This window comes from Geosmithia morbida (assembly GCF_012550715.1).
Source record: "Geosmithia morbida isolate 1262 chromosome Unknown scaffold_12, whole genome shotgun sequence".
NCBI classification, from domain to species: Eukaryota; Fungi; Ascomycota; class Sordariomycetes; order Hypocreales; family Bionectriaceae; genus Geosmithia; species Geosmithia morbida.
In genome coordinates this window covers 271281-287464 of record NW_023336199.1, presented here as the reverse complement: position 1 = coordinate 287464, position 16184 = coordinate 271281, and the positions used below count along the sequence as shown (strand labels likewise).

Genomic DNA, 16184 nt, shown 5'->3' with positions numbered 1-16184 from the left:
AGAGAGAGAGAGAGAGAGAGAGAGAGAGAGAGGTGGGTTAATAATAGTAACCAAGCTCCTCTCCTTCTCCTTACTCAGTTATGCACATCCGAGAGATTCGTCGTTGGTTTGATCCAGACCGTCGAGGGGCGTGCACCTTGCCGACGAGTAATATAGTAACAGTGTACATCTCGATACTCCCAGGTCGACTCCACGGGTCCGGAGTAAGCGACTGCGTGTTTCACCTCTCATGTTATTTTTTAAATCTCAACCGTCTCTTCTCTTCTCATTCGAGCCAAATGGCCAACTTGGGCTCCGTTGGTCCAACTGGCCAGTGGCGGAGATTATTAGGTACACATATACACTACAGGATGCATATTACTCGTACTCACTGCTCCGTAGTAAAAGCACATATCAGTACCTACGTATTATTATACTCTATAATATTGCATGCTCCATGAATTATATATAATCCGTGCATACTCGTACGTGTATACTCGCACCAATATCCCACACGAGCACGCACGAGCACGCGCATGTGCCGATCTCCGCTCCATCAATCATCATGTACCGCTGGAGCAAATAAGTCGTGTGGCGTGAGCTGCACAGAGTTACCTAGAAGAAGGAGAGATCATTCAACCCATTTTTACTCGCGAGTAAAGTTTCAGGGACCCCCAAGCTTGTGTGTATGGGTGTGTGTGTATGGGTGTGTGTGTGGGTGTGTGTGTGTGTGTGTGTGTGTCACTCACCGCTTGGACTCGAAAGAGGAGAGAGAGGGTGAGGCCGCTTCGGGATGTGGCGAGGATGGAGGGGAGGAAAGGGCCGGTTTTATTGTCCGCAGCTCTCTTTTTATCCTTTCCCTACGTAATCCGTACTATAATACATGTTACCTGCGGTTCTGGTGAGAGGTACCACCCGTACCACTAGTAATAAGTCATGATATGATTCGCCGTAATACATAATATTACCCCGTCAATCCGTAGTCGGTAACTGGGGAACACTCCGGGGGTGGAAGGGCAAAGAAAACAACCAAAAAAAAAAGACATGAGGAATGACGAGACTAATGATTCTTTACCGTGATTTGAGCCTTATGACGTTGGAACAAGGTTGGGAAGCAATTTATGCAATCTCTCGATCATCATTGGTGCATGATGGGGGAAGGAAGACTCTCAAGAAGGGTTGGTCTATCGGAATCGTAAAAGAAAAGAAGAAAAAGAAAAAGGAAAGAACGACCGTCGGTGGAGAGTCTGTCGCGTGCCTGCCTTCTTTTCGCATGCGTCCAGTTGTAGGGGAAGGAACGGATTCGGTGAAGAAGGTGACTGGACGCTGTACATGTACTCGTACTAACCTTATCGTACAGATAGGGCCAGGGCGAGTCTCTTGCAGCCTGTAGGGTTCAACAAATTGAAGTAAAAAAAAAAAAAAAGAAAAAATAAAAGGGACAGGGCCTTTTTATTACGACGTACTCGTAGATACGAATACCCTCCTGGAAGTATTGCTGCTCACAGTGCTCGGTGGTTGTATTGATCTGCATGGTAATAGTGATAAGGCGGGTTGTCGGTAATATGTCGATACGATGGAATGAGATGGAAGTGGACGTCGTCACATCGCGGCCATCATACGACAAGTTGGAACGTATTAACAACACGGCGTTATTACCATGTTGCCATCCAGTTGTCTGGTGCCACATAAGAAAGCTTTCTCCTAGATCGTACATGTACATACTCGTGTAACAAAAAAATAGCGAGAAAATACTTTCCATTTCCGGTGGCCATGACCTGTTCACTCTCGCAAGAAAATTATTATTGTTATGGTGGTAGTAGTGGTAGTAGTGGTAGTAGTGGTAGTAGTGGTAGTAGTGGTAGTAGTGGTAGTAGTGGTAGTAGTGGTAGTAGCAGCAGTAGTTGTTGTTGTGATTGTTGTCTTGTTGTTTTGTTTTTATTTACCCGTCATTCATTGCACGTCTACCTGTACTCGCGGTACGACTACTCGTACGGAGTGGCAGAACGGTGCAGGCACTCGGTACGCTGCTGCACGCAGGCCACCGTAACGCGTAGCTGATGCATTACGTCTTGTCAAGATACGGAGTGAGCGTACAAGAGGAAGAGGGTACCGTTATCTCCAACGTTACCGCGTGAGTACAATTACTCCGTACATGTATTACGGGATTACAGGTACCGGGCTGACCATGTTACTCGTAACAATACTTCTGTTAGCTGCTCCGCACGGGTCTTGCTAGCGGGAGTACTCGGGTGCTTATCAGACCAGATAGCCAAGGCCTGGACGATAACGTCGCCGTACATGATAATATGTACAGATACTGCCTACAGTTTAGCTGTATATTCCTAGGTATTCGTGGAGGAGAAGGAAGGCAAGATGCAGACGCAAAATAACATTGGACGGATGGCGACGTGCTGCATCAGCCATCGATAGCCCCCATGGCTCTTGGTAGATCTTGTCGAGCAGCGGCGTACAAGTAGCTGCGCATTCCTGTACCATGACGCTCTAATCATGGCCGCCGCATCATTACTATTCTGGTCACCGCTTGGCCAAACACGGGGGATCACGTTACAGTGCTATTACTCCGTAGTGGACGGATAATCAATCGTGTTGATAATTCTACTCCCGCACAGATTACAGATTACATGTACCCGTACTAATAATAATTGATGCTAACCTCTTACGAGCGCAAGCACTATTATTATCATTACTAACAACCAACTAATGCTACCAATGCTACCACTGCATCACCGTGCTTGGAGCTGCTATTACGGGTTAATACAAATGACGCAGAGGGAGGAATTATTGCATGGAGCAGCGTGTGGTATATGCCGAAAGGAGCAGAGATTGCCTCCCATTGTCCTGCCGTGCCCTCTCCTTCGATCTAGTATTATTACCGCACCTGGTTAATTAACATGGTCAATTAATACAACAAGGGCAGTGCACGCTCGGCGGTAAAGCGTGCCCGCGCGCATGTAAATTGTACAAGTATCGATACGGAGTGGGCTAATGCTGATATGTGAACGTTGTTAAGCCGTGAAAGACGGTATGATGAGAGAGCGGATTGTCTCTGGGGGTGAATTGTCCTAATCATCTGTCATCGCTCTGCACCTACCTACGTGTACAGGTACTAGAGGGTTGCACAGCAGTAATATTACCTACCTGTACGGAGTATATGCAAGTACATTATGTATTACTTGTATTACCTGTATAACAATAATAGTCATCTACGGTACGGTACGTTGATCGTTGTGATGGTAACCCCCCCCCCCCCCCCCCCCCCCGTACGGTGCCAAGTGCTGACTACTACGAGTACATGTAATGATATACTAGTACGTAGTGATAGCACGTACGTGATGTGATGCATGGGGTCCAGGACTGCAAGAGAGATCCGGAGAGATTGACCAACATCCAGCACATGGTAATACCGCATCCCGCTGTAAATTGCTCAAGATACAGATTACAGCGAAATCAGCAACTGCTGCGGTACCTGTACAGTACCTGTACAGTACCCGTACGGCTCAGCTGCTAATCTCACGGGGAAAGGGCATTATCGCTTCGAGCAACTTCGGTAACCCTTTGGAGCCAAGGGTCCGTGTCTTAGCGCAGGTTGGTTCAATGCCATGGGGGAGGTAACGATCCAATCAGACGTGCCATCGGCTCTCCTCTTGCACCATCTAACACGAGCCTGTGAGGGAGACGAAGAGTGGAAGAGAGAGATCCTTACCGTCTTTTCTTCTTCTCCTCTCTTCTTTCTTCTACTCTCTTCTTTCCGTTCCCTGTCCCTTCCTCTTCTGTCCCTTTCTCTCTAAAAAAATTTCCCCCGATGCTTGCCCGATCTATTTCTCGGAGAAGATGTAGAGAGAAGATTGTGAGGATGACAGGGAGAACGACAAGATCGGAAACATGAGGGGACATCGGAAGAGGAAAGGGTCCAGTCTCTTCTCTTCTCTTCTCCTCACCCCTCACCCCCTTCGTCCAGCAAGGGGACACCCCTGGAACGGAATATTGCGATGGCAAAGGAAATCAGGAATTGCGACGGATGACAGAGAGAGAAATTACTTGTGATACCTGTTATTTTTGCACACTGTACAGTACAGATGTACGCGAATTAACGATTCCGTCCAGCCCCTCCCCCCGAACCACTGCAACTGCAATGCATGTACCACACCATCCTGTCTGTTGTCGTCCTGCAATCAACCTCCTCGGGTTACGTCGTAACGGGTGCACCAGAGTCCATGTATTATTACCAGCCTGCTTGTGCGTGCGACTACTCATGCTGGCCGTAGAGGTTGCTGCTCCTGCTCCTGCTGCTGCACAGATAAATGGTTCCCCGATCCGCCTAGTCCAATGAGCCTCAAGGATGGACCCGAATGAATGGGCCCCCACAGAATTCATGGTAAAATTGTTCTGGCAAGGCAATTTTTTTTTAAAAAAAAAATTAAAAAAAAAATAGCGAACATTGAACAGCGAGGCAAAAGAGAAGGTGAAGGGGTGTGTGATGGGAGGAGGGTCATGATATGTGAGATTTCCAATTCTCCACCATCCTTATCCACTGCAAACCGGAGCACACACACGCAGCAATCACTTCGTGTTGTGTGGGGATTGCTCGTAGTGCCCTGCTGCGTCAACTATCACTACCGTACTCCAGCCGTAACTCGTAATGCTTGGTGCTTGGTAGTATTATTGCCGCTAGGTACTTACAGCACCGCTACAGGTACGTACGTATGTGTAGCTTGCCGGAGAGAGATGGACAGACTTCCACTATGGAACAAAAAAAAAGAAGGGAGGTCCGTCTATGGAGGGAAGGCTCCAGTGAGGTCCGTCATGGTCATGGTAGAACTTGTACGAGTACCTGCCCGGTGGTGAATCTACATGTAGCTGGTTCTCTACTGGAGCACCCCCGACGTCACCTCACCCCTCCCCCCCTGGCGTTCGGTGCTCCCGCTGATGAACAGCGCCAGCAACCTTACAGCGTCCATTATTATGGACCCGCCTGCACCAAAAACGGTGCTGCTGACGCGCTGTTGCTTCCCGGCACTGCTCCTGGTCCGAGGTGCCTGGAGAGCCCCTACACACCCGCTGCAATCTGGTGGGTTTCTTTTACGGTGGCGGCCGTCTGCGGAGTATGAAAGGTGCGAGTAATGCTCTTTCCCTTCTCCATACTACTCTGTACTGCTATGGACCTCTCTCACTCTCTATCCCCATACTAAAGCAATAATAATACTGGTAGCGTTAAATATTCTTACCTGCATACTGTGGCCCAGTCCTTCTCCCCCGGGGGCCACCATTGTCTTGGGGCCAGTGTCCATTGAAGCAAACCGCCTGGCCCCAGGGAGCCACTGAATTCCGCTGAGCCACCTGGGGACCACACCCAACGCACCCCCCCCCCCCAATCCAGCACAGCACTCACGCTCCAGTGACCTGCTATCCCATCCCGGACGGCCTAGAATCCTCTTTCCATCTCTCTCTACTTCCTCTCCTTTGCCCCCTTCCCTTTTTCTCCCCTCCCCCCAAACTATCACCACCTCACCTTTGTCGAATTATCTCCTTTCTTTTACCATCTTCCCCCCTTTTCTTCTTCCCTTTCTTTGCCTCATCCATTTTTTTTCTTTGTATCTTTCTTCTTCTTCCTTTTGACTTGTTTGGAAATCCCTCTCCGTTTTGTGTTCATCTCCCATCTCAGCTTATTTTCTGTGAAAGAGAGAGAAACGCCGGGTGGTGCCACTACAGACCCCTATTTACCTCGTCCCAATCCCCCCCAAATCCGCCGACTTCGAATTCTCCCCCCCCCTCACCGAACGGCAAGAATACACAAGAGAAAACATATTACCATTCGCGACTATCACATCTTGCTCTTTTTTATTGTTCATTTGTCCATTTTGAGCGTTGCTTTCGACTTGCATCCACCGATATCGATCTCGACTCATCCTCTTCCCCCCCCGCCGCTCTCCACAAGTCGTGCCCCAGCATTTCTTTGACGCAATCGAAAATAGCCCCCCCCGTTCATCCGAAAGACCTCGCTGTTCTTCTTATTCCTGCTGGCCTCTTCACCTGATATCGATATTCGAGGCTCCGATATTTAGGGAGCTTGGAGAGGATTGTCCGGTTCCTCTGGGCACGCCTCGTACACCTACGAAATCATCATTGTTTTCTCCCTGTCTAGCTTTGCCCGCGGTGAAAGCGAGCACTTTTCTGGGCACAGATTGTCTCCCGGTTGCCGGCAGCGTTGAAAAGACGCAGCCTTCGTGTGACATCTTCACTGCTGTCCACGACGCGTTGAGCGAGTTCAAGTTTCCTCAACGGGCCTTGTACTCTGTTTACAATCTTCCTTGCCGTGATCTCTTATCGAAGTAGCCAACCAAGGCTCACTGCAATTTGGTGAGTTGGGATCTCTTGCAAGAGTTACCGAGGCGGCGTCTTGAATCTTTTTCTTTCATCTGTTCTGAGTTGGTTGCTGACTTGATTTGTTTACTTGGAAGGCGCTTGGCATCTCTCAGAGAGTCACGGTAAAGCACTTCATCGAGCCTTGTTCCCGTGCGAGCCCTGAATCACCCGTTGTCAGCTCATATATGGCACTTGACCTTTCGGGTTGATTGCGTGGTCCCAGTGCATGACGCGTGAGAAGTAGTATGGCTGCACTGGTCCAGACTTTTCCGCAAGAGACGGCCACCATCACAATGCTCCAGACCCGGCCAAACTCTGCCACGGGCAGGATGCCCAATGGCCAGCAGACGATCCCCCAGTACGGCTCTGCCTCTCAGGCTCCCCGGACCTTCAACAGCGCCGCCATTTCCGGCTACCGCGGGACTCCCGTTCACCAGTACGCCTTCCAGTCCACGCCCAGCCTCAAACAGTGGGAGCCGCAAACCTCGCATCGCGTCTCGGATCGCGACTCGACCTCTCAGCGCCACCGATTCCCTACCCAATCCCAGATGGCCACCGGCTCTCGTGATGACTCGGCCCTCCAGCAGGGTCGTCCCTCGACTCGCCCTCAGGCTCAGGCTCAGGCTCAGGCTCCCGTATCCCCCAAAGCGACTCCCGATCGCTACAGACGCGGCAGTGGTGGTCAACACGCACGCTCTCAGAGCGCTTCCATCCCAATGACCAACAGTCTCCCCGCCACCACCCAGTTCTACAATGTCGGGAACGCACCCCGGACGACGGTGCTCAACCGGCCCACCAGCTTCTACGCCACGGTCCCCGCCTCCATGGATGACCTGCACCTCCAGTCGAAGCCCGAGCAGGTCAACCTCAACAACATGAGGCGACGAAGCGTCCAGGGTATCGATTCTGCCGCTCCTCTGCCCACTCAGGGCGAGCCGGCTTCCATTCCTGCGGCCGCCGACAAACAACTCAAGGCAGTACGGACTGGCTCGTACAACTCCGGCCACTCGCGTAGCGGCAGTTCCGAGAGCGGCCACTCGCGGACATCGGTTAGTACTCCCCTCCCATCTCTGCGTGCTGTTCGATGCGGCCCCATGCACCAAACCCCCCTTCGCTCTGAGCCTTGACTGACCATATTCCTGATGTATAGTCTGGCACGCGAGGCGCAGCTGTTGAGGAGACCCCCAGCGCTACCAAGAGTGACCAGACAAAACCCTCGCCAGTTCCAGCTCGTGCGTCGTACGCTGATGCCATCAAGCGCACGTTGAGCCCATCGCCTCTGTCGAGGTCGGGCACGGTGGCAGATGATGCCGAGGATACCACCGCGCCAGCTTCCGGACCTAAGCCTGAGTCTCTGGCTGTCCAGCAACTTGCCGCCATCCAGAAGGGAGGTAGGGCCAAGAGCAAGACGTCAAGGCTTCGCCGCGCCTTCTCGTTCGGCAGTGCAGCCGAGCTGCGCAAGGCGGCCGGCGGTCCTGTAGATCCCATCATTCCTCCTGAGACTGCTGCCCCCAAGGCTGGGAAGGAACTGGGTGTCGACGGGGAGTACGATGCCGAGCAGGCGCGCATCGCCGCCGCCCAGGAGGCTGGTGGCATTGGCAGCAGCATCTACGGCGGACGCTTCTTCGGAGGATCCACCGATAACCTGTCCATCTCGTCGACGGCTTCGTCAGCTTCGATTATGATTCGAAAGATGGGTCGTGGCATGAAGAAGAGCTCCCGATCTCTGGCTGGCCTCTTCCGACCAAAGTCTGTTGTCGGCGTCCCGCCTCCTGACAATGTGGCGCCCGAGGGGAGCGTGTCGATGGTGACGGCCGAGGCCGAGACGCAGAAGGTCAACGTGACTGCCAAGCCGCAGCCCACCGATGCCTTCCCACATCTCGAGAGGATCTCGCTCGATGCCAATCGCGTACCCGAGATGCACCACGAGCGCACAAACAGCTCCGAGACAGACAGCTCGCGTAGAAGCATTGTCGGAGGTGACAGGGAACGGGCCGAGGTCCTGGCCGCCGTCCGCAAGGGCATACTCAAGCGTGAGTGCTCTATCTGCTTTTGCTCCCTCTCTTGTCAACCAACGCTTTTTCCGTCTACTTCTGAGAGGGGGTCATCTAAACAACTGTATCGTTACTGACCTTCCCCAGGCACCGGTTCGTCGAGTCCATCCATACGCCCCGCTGACGGGGCCTCGAATCTCCCCACGGTCCCCGCCATCAGTGACTCGCCAAACTCGAGCGCGCCCAGCACGCCCAACGACGAGGTCCAGGGCCACCGCAGGACGGGCTCCGTGGCCATTGGCAGCGAGGATTACTTCATGTCGGCCCTCCGTCTCCGCCAGGATTCGAAGAGCAGCACTCCGGGAACACCCAATGGTGTCATTAAGCGCAATGCCACCTTTTCTCCTCGCCTCGTGTTCCACGAAACCTGGCCCAGCCAAGAGTATGATAGGCGTGGAGAGATTTCTACGTGCAACCGTCTCACGCCCATGCTTGCTCAGCAGATCAAGGAGGAGCTCAACACTCTGAAGATGGTTGGTCCCCCCCGCCTGCGTGATGGCTGTTCAGTAAGACGAATACTAATGAGATGAACAGGAAATGGAGGTCCATGAGAACTCGAAGATATACACCCACTTCTTCTAGACGATTCGGTGCATAACCGTTTCAAAAAAAAAATCAGCAAACAAAAAACAAGAGACCAAACACGAACACGAGCACGGAGAAAAAGAAGAAGAGAAAGAAGCTGAGCTCCTGGGACCAAGTCACACCTGCCAACACACGACATGTCAGCCGCAACCACTTCCTACACACTCTACTACATTCTTTTCTTCCTTTCATCTGGCGTTCAGGGACAGCATAGTCAGGCGTCATGGCGTTTTCGACACTATTTTCCATTTCACAGCTTTGCCATTGCCTTCATTTTTTATTTCCTTTCCTATTATCATTCTCTTTAGTAAAGGAGTCAGCGCACTGGCCAGTGTAATGGGCCACATACGGTCTGCGGAGAGCGCCGGTAGAACCTGGAACAAAGGTTTTTGACAAAGGACGCGAGGCTCCTCGGATCAGCAGCACAGTTGGAGAGGGACAGAAACCAACAAACGGAAACCCCTTGGGAGGCAACGCAACAATTGGAAACACTCTCGAGTAATGTTATGGATATTGAGTGCCTGTTGCGCCGGCACAAGGAATAACAGGAGTGGATCGGATGGTGGTGCTGCTGTTGCGTTGCTGACTTTTTTTTTTTTTGTCTTTGTTCGCGGGCGAGATTCGTTGATCTGAATCACTTTTGCAAGTATCTGCTATAAATTTTTTTTGTAAAATTTTTTCTTGGTATATCGGAGGATCAAGCGAGACACTTGAGAGCGTGTGATAACTATATTTGAGGACTTAATTTGATCTGAATTGCTGACATGTGATGTTTTGTTTTGCTGTGAAGATTGGAGTTTGGGACTGGAGGACGGGTAAAAGGGGGTAGGGGTACGTAACTGGAAGAGGGCCCCATTTATAGAAAGGGACCGACAGCCTCGCCATCTCAGCCTTGCGTTAGTGTTGTATTCTTTACTAGTTTTTTCTTTTTTGTTTTTGTTTTTGTTTTATTCTTATTTGAAATCCTCGTTCTGGGGGGTTTGTCTTTCTTTGGTCCCTTTGCCACTCAAATTTTTCAAACGCTTGTTTTGGCGCGCCTCTACTGCAAGAAGAGTCCCACCAAAAGGTCGCGGCCGAAAAAAATAGTTTGATTCAGACCAACGACCAGACTTTTATTTTTATTTTTTATTTTTCTTATTATCCCGCCCCTCCTCCTAATTCCTCCTCCCCCCCCACCACCACCACCGCAACACTCGATGCGGTTATCACATGACTTCTGTCGCCGACAACGACCGACATCGATACGACCGAGAGCGCATCTAGCACGAGTCCAGGTGCGGATACAGACACAAGTACGAGTACAGATACAGCCACAGCAGCGACTACGGGCTTTCGCAACAATGGGGGACTTCGGGGCCGAAGTCAAGGCTCAGCCCGAGGTCAAGGGGACCACGTTGGAGGGGAAAAAGACTAAACTTCACGGAAGGGCCTTTTACGAGAGTATCGGGAGTCCAAAGTATATTGTTGCGCCTATGGTGGATCAGTCCGAATTTGTATGTTTCCCAACATGTAGCATGGGAAGGGTGGAAAGGAAAGAAGGGACAGAGAATGAAAAGGGATGAGACTGACAAGATATCAAACCCGACAACAGGCCTGGAGGATGCTCACTCGGTCCTTCCACCCGAAAGAGGAGCAGTCGAAACTACTGGCTTACACGCCCATGTTTCACGCGCGGCTCTTTGCGGAGGAGGAAAAGTATCGACGGAGCCATCTGCAGGCCACGCGGGCCGCGGCCGGGACGACGACCGAAGAGAAGAAGAAGACGGAGAAGAAGGAGAAGGGAGACGAGAGCGAGAAGGGAGACGAGGGAGGCGAGGAGCGCGAAGGAGAACAGCTCTGGCTAGATGGCAACCCGGCCATGGACCGACCACTATTCGTCCAATTCTGCGCCAACTCACCGGACCACCTCCTCGCGGCGGCGCGGCGCGCGGCCCCGTACTGCGACGCCGTGGATCTGAACCTGGGGTGCCCGCAGGGGATAGCGCGCAAGGGTCACTACGGCTCGTTCCTGCAGGAGGATCAGGACCTGATCTGCCGGCTGATCGGCCGGCTGCACGCGGAGCTGGACGTGCCGGTGACGGCCAAGATACGCGTGCTGGACACGCCCGAGGCGACGCTGGCGTATGCCCGGCGGGTCCTGGGTGCGGGCGCGTCGATCCTGACGGTGCACGGGCGGCAGCGCGAGCAAAAGGGCCACCTGACGGGGTTGGCGGACTGGCAGGTCATCCGGCACCTGCGCGACAACCTGCCGCCCGACACCGTCCTCTTCGCCAACGGCAACGTCCTGCAGCACGGCGACGTGCAGCGGTGCCTCGACGCCACGGGGGCCGACGCCGTCATGAGCGCCGAGGGGAACCTGAGCGACCCGGCCATCTTTGCCGCCGAGCCCGCACCCGGTGACCACCCGCGAGAGTACTGGCGCGCGGTCGGCAGCGCCGACGCTGACGGCAACGAGAGCAAGAGCAAGCCCGTCTTGTCCGGCTGGAGGGTCGACGCCGTCATGAGGCGCTACCTGGACATATTGCACAGATACGTCGACGACGAGGAGCCACCCACCCGCAGACCACTATTCGTACCCGGCGATGATGAGACATGGCTGCTCGAACCTCCACAACAACAACAGCAGCAACAACAACAACAACAACAACAACAACAACAACAACAACAACCACAGCAGCAACAACCACAAGGACAACAAGAACAAGCAAGCGAAGAGCGTCCCAGCAAGAGGCGCAAAACCAGCGACCAGCAGCAGAAGAAATCCACCAAGAAACGCGGCAGCGACGCAACCTCCAACCCCAACATGTCAGCCGTGCAGGCCCACCTCTTCCACCTCCTTCGGCACCTGGTATCGCGCCACACCGACGTGCGCGACATGCTGGCCCGCAGTTCCCGCGACGGCCTGCCGGGGTACGAGCGCGTCCTGTCGGCCGTGGAGGCCAAGGTAGCCCAGGGCCTGATTGACTACGACAGGACGCGCGGCCGGAGCTGGGACGACGAGGTGGCGGGGCTGTACGCCCGGCCGGACGCTCCGGAGCACGAGAGCTCCGTCGCCGCCCTCAAGAGGTGCGCGAGGCCCTGGTGGGTCGTGCAACCCATCATACGGCCCATGCCGGCCGAGGCCCTGGCCAAGGGTGCCGTCAAGCTGAGCAAGAAGGATGCCGAGAAGCTGAAGCAGAGGAGGGATGGGAAGGAGTAGGAAAATTCTGAATAGACGGTGTTGTAATGCCTTCCCCCCCATTTCTTTTGCACTACATAGACGCAAACACTACACACCTGTCCACATCTACACACTATACACGCACATGGGAGGGGGGGGGAACTCATATCCAACATCATGTATGTATACATCACTAGGATCTATGAATCGAGCCTAGCACAGTACAGATATATCATATGACTATAGAGAGAAGGAAGCAAAAGTAAAGAGAAGAAGAAAAAAAAAGAAAAAAGACTATTAGAAAAAGAGCAGTTCATTATCCCGCTATTGATACATTTCAATGAAAAAGTAAAAGGAAAAAAAATTGATGCCTCCCATACAATCTAATCATGTCCAGAAATAGAAAAAACCCCTTAATCGCCACGACGTCCCCTCTTCACAGGCGGCGGCGATCTGGACAAACTATCATTGTACCTCCTCCTCTTGGCAGGCACGGGACTAGGAGACCTCCTCTTGGGCCTCGAATCAACCGAGTCGGTCCTTCCACGACGGGATCTCCCCCCACCAGTACGTGCAGGAGCGCTGGGTGATGGTGAGCGCGACGGCTTATTCTTGTTCCCGGGAGGGACGGAGGCGTCCGCGTCCCTGCTCACCCTCCCGCCGCGACGAGGGGGGGTCGGTGACCGACTGACGGATCGGGAGTCGTAACGACGACGTTTCTCGTCGGCCGTAGCCGGGGTGGGTGAGCGGGAGCGGGAGCGGGAGCGGGAGCGTGAGGGGGACCGGCTGTACGAGCTGTACGAGGCGCTGCGGCTCCTCCTGCCTCGTGGCGAGCGGGAGCGCGATGGCGAGCGGCTGACTGGTTCGTCGCGGCGGCCGGATCGTCTAGATGGCGGTGGGGGGCTGCGCGTCCCGGACGACCGGGGAGAGTGGCTGCTACTGCGGGAGCGTTTGCCGCCCCTCGGCTGTGGCTGCTTGCGAGGGGGGGGCGAGGCTGATCGCGTGTAGGACCTAAAACTGGACCTGGACCTGGATCTGGAGCCGGACAAGGAGCGAGAGCGCGACCGCGACCGCGACCGGGAGTCGTACGACGCTGGAGACCGTGAGCTGCGACGGCCGCGGGGGGCCGGCGAGACAGATGCCGTGTACGAGCGGGCGCGGCGGCGGGGAGGGGTGCGTGACCTGGAGCGGGAGCGGGAAGAGTACGATGAGCCCGTGTAGGACGAGAAGCTCGACACCGAGTCTGAGTCGGAGTCGTCGCCGCCGCCGCCGCCGGCAGTGAGCGCGGCGGGCAGGGCTGGCTTGGGCATGTTCTGGAGGTGCTCGCGCATCTCCTCGGTCAGGGTGCCCATGCCGATGCTGGTGAAGTAGTTGATGGAGAAGCGGATGTTGCGGGGGTTGTCGCGGGGGAAGAGACCCTCAAGCTGGGGGCGGAGGACGTCGTCGGTCATGCGGGCCTTGAGCTTGGGCATGCCCAGCTCCTCGGTCATCTGCTGGAAGAGGATCTTGATGAATATGCGGCTCGACGACGTCGTCTCGTCCTCGTTCAGGTGGATGACCGACATGCAGTGCCAGCCCAGGGCGTCGGACCCAAACATGTGACCGAAGAGCATGGCAATGTTGCGCAGCTTGTTGTTCTCGTACCGGTGGATCGTGTCGTAGTACTTGACAAAGGCCTGCTCAAACAGGTCGCACCACAGCCGGTTGATCTTGGCGAAGCGCTCGCCAATCAGGCCGAAGAACTTGGTGTACGTCTTCTCCTGCGAGCAGCACTCGACAATCATGGACGGCAGCTCCGGCTCCTGGCCCGCGGGCAGGTTGATCTTCATGAGCTTGTGGACCGCTTCCTCCGGGTCCGCGCTCGACATGATGGTCAGGTATATCGTCCTGCGGAGGTTGACCAGGTCGGCGTTGGACTGGTCCTTGATCTCCATTGCCTTTTGCTCTTCCTCCTCTTCATCAGAGCTCTCATCGTCATCGTCATCCTCTCCATCGTCGTCGTCGTCGTCGTCGCTGGCTTCGCCGAGGATCTCGGCCTTGATCCTCTTGTACTCTTCCTCGTTCTCCTCGTATGCTTCGTCGTACTTGAAGATGTTGAGGCCGTCCTCGGCGTCGATGCTGTCGTCGAGCTCGACTCCGTGGGTGATCTGGTCCTCCTCTTCGACGAGGTCGAGCTCCTCCTTGATGGCGGGGTTGTCCTTGAACTTGTCCTTGCGGACCTGGAAGAGGACCTCGACCATGTACTGGGTGCGCTTGTCGATGTCAGCCTCGTGGAGAATGTTGCGGAACTGGTCAAAGATGGCCATGCAGACGGTCGGCTGCATCTCCTCGAGGTACTGGCCGACCTCGCGGCAGAAACCGACGGCGATCTCGACGCTGTCGTCGGTGGGCTTGTTGAGCAGGAGCAGGAGCATCTGACCGGCCAGCATCTCGTTCTGCACCTGGTGGTTGATGAGGTGGGCGATGAAGGTGGTGGCCGACAGGCAGACGGCCTTGTCGTTGCGGCGGAAGCCCTTGCGGAACTGCAGCACCAGGCGGCGCACCAGCAGCTCACCGACCTGGGGCAGCTTGGTGTTGACGATGGCCGCCATGGCCGCGTAGATGGGCGTGAATGGCAGACTGGCCGCCTGCGCCTTCATGATGGAGCGGCAGAACAGACCGCGGCCGCGCATCAGGTTCTCGCCAAACAGCTCGGGCACGATATGCTTGATGTTGGCCGTGTTGACCTTGTTGATCAGGCCGTTGATACTCTTCTTGAGCGCCTCCCACGCCATGCGCTGGTACTCCTTGGACGTCTTGTCCGTGATCTGCGACTGCAGCGCCCGCAGCCGCGCCGGGGGGATGTACGTGCCCCCCGACCGCATCGTCAGCAGTTTCTCGTACTCAGCCTTGGCGGCCGCCTGCTTCTCCTCTTCTGTGCGTGCGGGAGGAGGAGGAGGGGGTGATCGACGGGGGGGAGGGGCGCGCGCGCCGCCTGATGAGGGCGGAGGTCGGTAGGAGTCTCCGCCGTCGCGGGCCCCAGAGTCGCGCCGGGGCCTCGCATCGCGTCGAGGGATGTCGACAACCTCGGCCGATGCCATGGTTGCTGTTATCTTGTGACGTGACTCAGCAGCCGTCAGTTATCCTCTAGTTTTCTGCTTGTGTATTCCAAGAGGATGTTCCGGTGTTGCTGGCTGCTATGATGAGTAGCAGTTGGCTTTGTCTGTCTGGGGGGGGGGGGGTGTTGGTTTGAAGAGTGAAGTCGAGGCAAACAGAAAAAAAGAAGGCAGGTGATTGACCCACTTTGTCCCTAGATGCTATCAGCCACACATACTCTCTGCTCACGCCACATATCAACTGAGTACACAATTTCTTCCGACCTCTTTCAGTTGTCCAGAGATTTATATGTCCAGTCAAGCTCGCGATTACATGAAAGTAACAGAAACAGGTTGTATAGTTTATAAATATAATATCCCATTTTACCGTCATAAGCCTTAACCAGTCCTGAAGAAGGGGGGTCATAAAAATGTAAAAAAAACCATCCAGGTTGTGGCGCGTTAACTGGGTAGCCAAAAAAAAGGTAAGAAAATTGATGACTAAGGCCACCAATGTCATCATTCCCCTGAAGGCGCGTCCCGATCCCGCGCGGGCACCTCCATCGCCAACAATTGAACCATTCGTCCATCGCAACCAAGCTTCTGAAGACCGGAATCCCCATCCACTCCTTTCTTTTTCCTTCTTCTCCTCCTTCTCTCTTTTCAACCGGATTCCCTAATCTTGTGCTGATTCCTCCCGTTTTCCAATCATGGTAAGTACACAACACCCACAGACATTACACACCCCATGCCTTCTTCCCATGTGTGGTCTAGTTTCGAGGGGAGGGGTCTGTCTCTCTTGACACGACTCAAGTTGTGGGAAAACGACCTCGACTGACAAAAATAACCGACAAGTCTGCTGGCAAGCTCGTCGGTCTCGCCATGATTCTGGCCGCAACCTTTGTCTTTCTCTACTATACCATCTGGACACTTCTCATGGTACGT

General features: G+C 54.3%; 3 protein-coding genes across 3 annotated transcripts; 2 read left to right on the top strand and 1 right to left on the bottom strand.

The window, feature by feature from the left end:
- Positions 1 to 6611: 6611 nt before the first annotated feature.
- Positions 6612 to 9002, top strand: GMORB2_2157 (uncharacterized protein; the record flags this gene model as incomplete). Its single annotated transcript, XM_035464137.1, has 4 exons — positions 6612 to 7415; positions 7517 to 8399; positions 8508 to 8893; positions 8955 to 9002. 4 exons carry the CDS (start codon positions 6612 to 6614, stop codon positions 9000 to 9002), a joined length of 2121 nt encoding a protein of 706 aa, XP_035319847.1.
- A 1343-nt stretch (positions 9003 to 10345) lies between these two features.
- Positions 10346 to 12204, top strand: GMORB2_2156 (tRNA-dihydrouridine synthase 1; the record flags this gene model as incomplete). The annotated part of the gene is made up of 2 exons (XM_035464136.1): positions 10346 to 10498; positions 10597 to 12204. 2 exons carry the CDS (start codon positions 10346 to 10348, stop codon positions 12202 to 12204), a joined length of 1761 nt encoding a protein of 586 aa, XP_035319846.1.
- Positions 12205 to 12578: 374 nt separating this feature from the next.
- GMORB2_2155 (pre-mRNA-splicing factor CWC22) lies at positions 12579 to 15245 on the bottom strand (the record flags this gene model as incomplete). The annotated part of the gene is made up of 1 exon (XM_035464135.1): positions 12579 to 15245. The coding sequence occupies one exon, from the start codon at positions 15243 to 15245 to the stop codon at positions 12579 to 12581; it is 2667 nt and encodes an 888-aa protein (XP_035319845.1).
- Between the last annotated feature and the right edge of the window lie 939 nt (positions 15246 to 16184).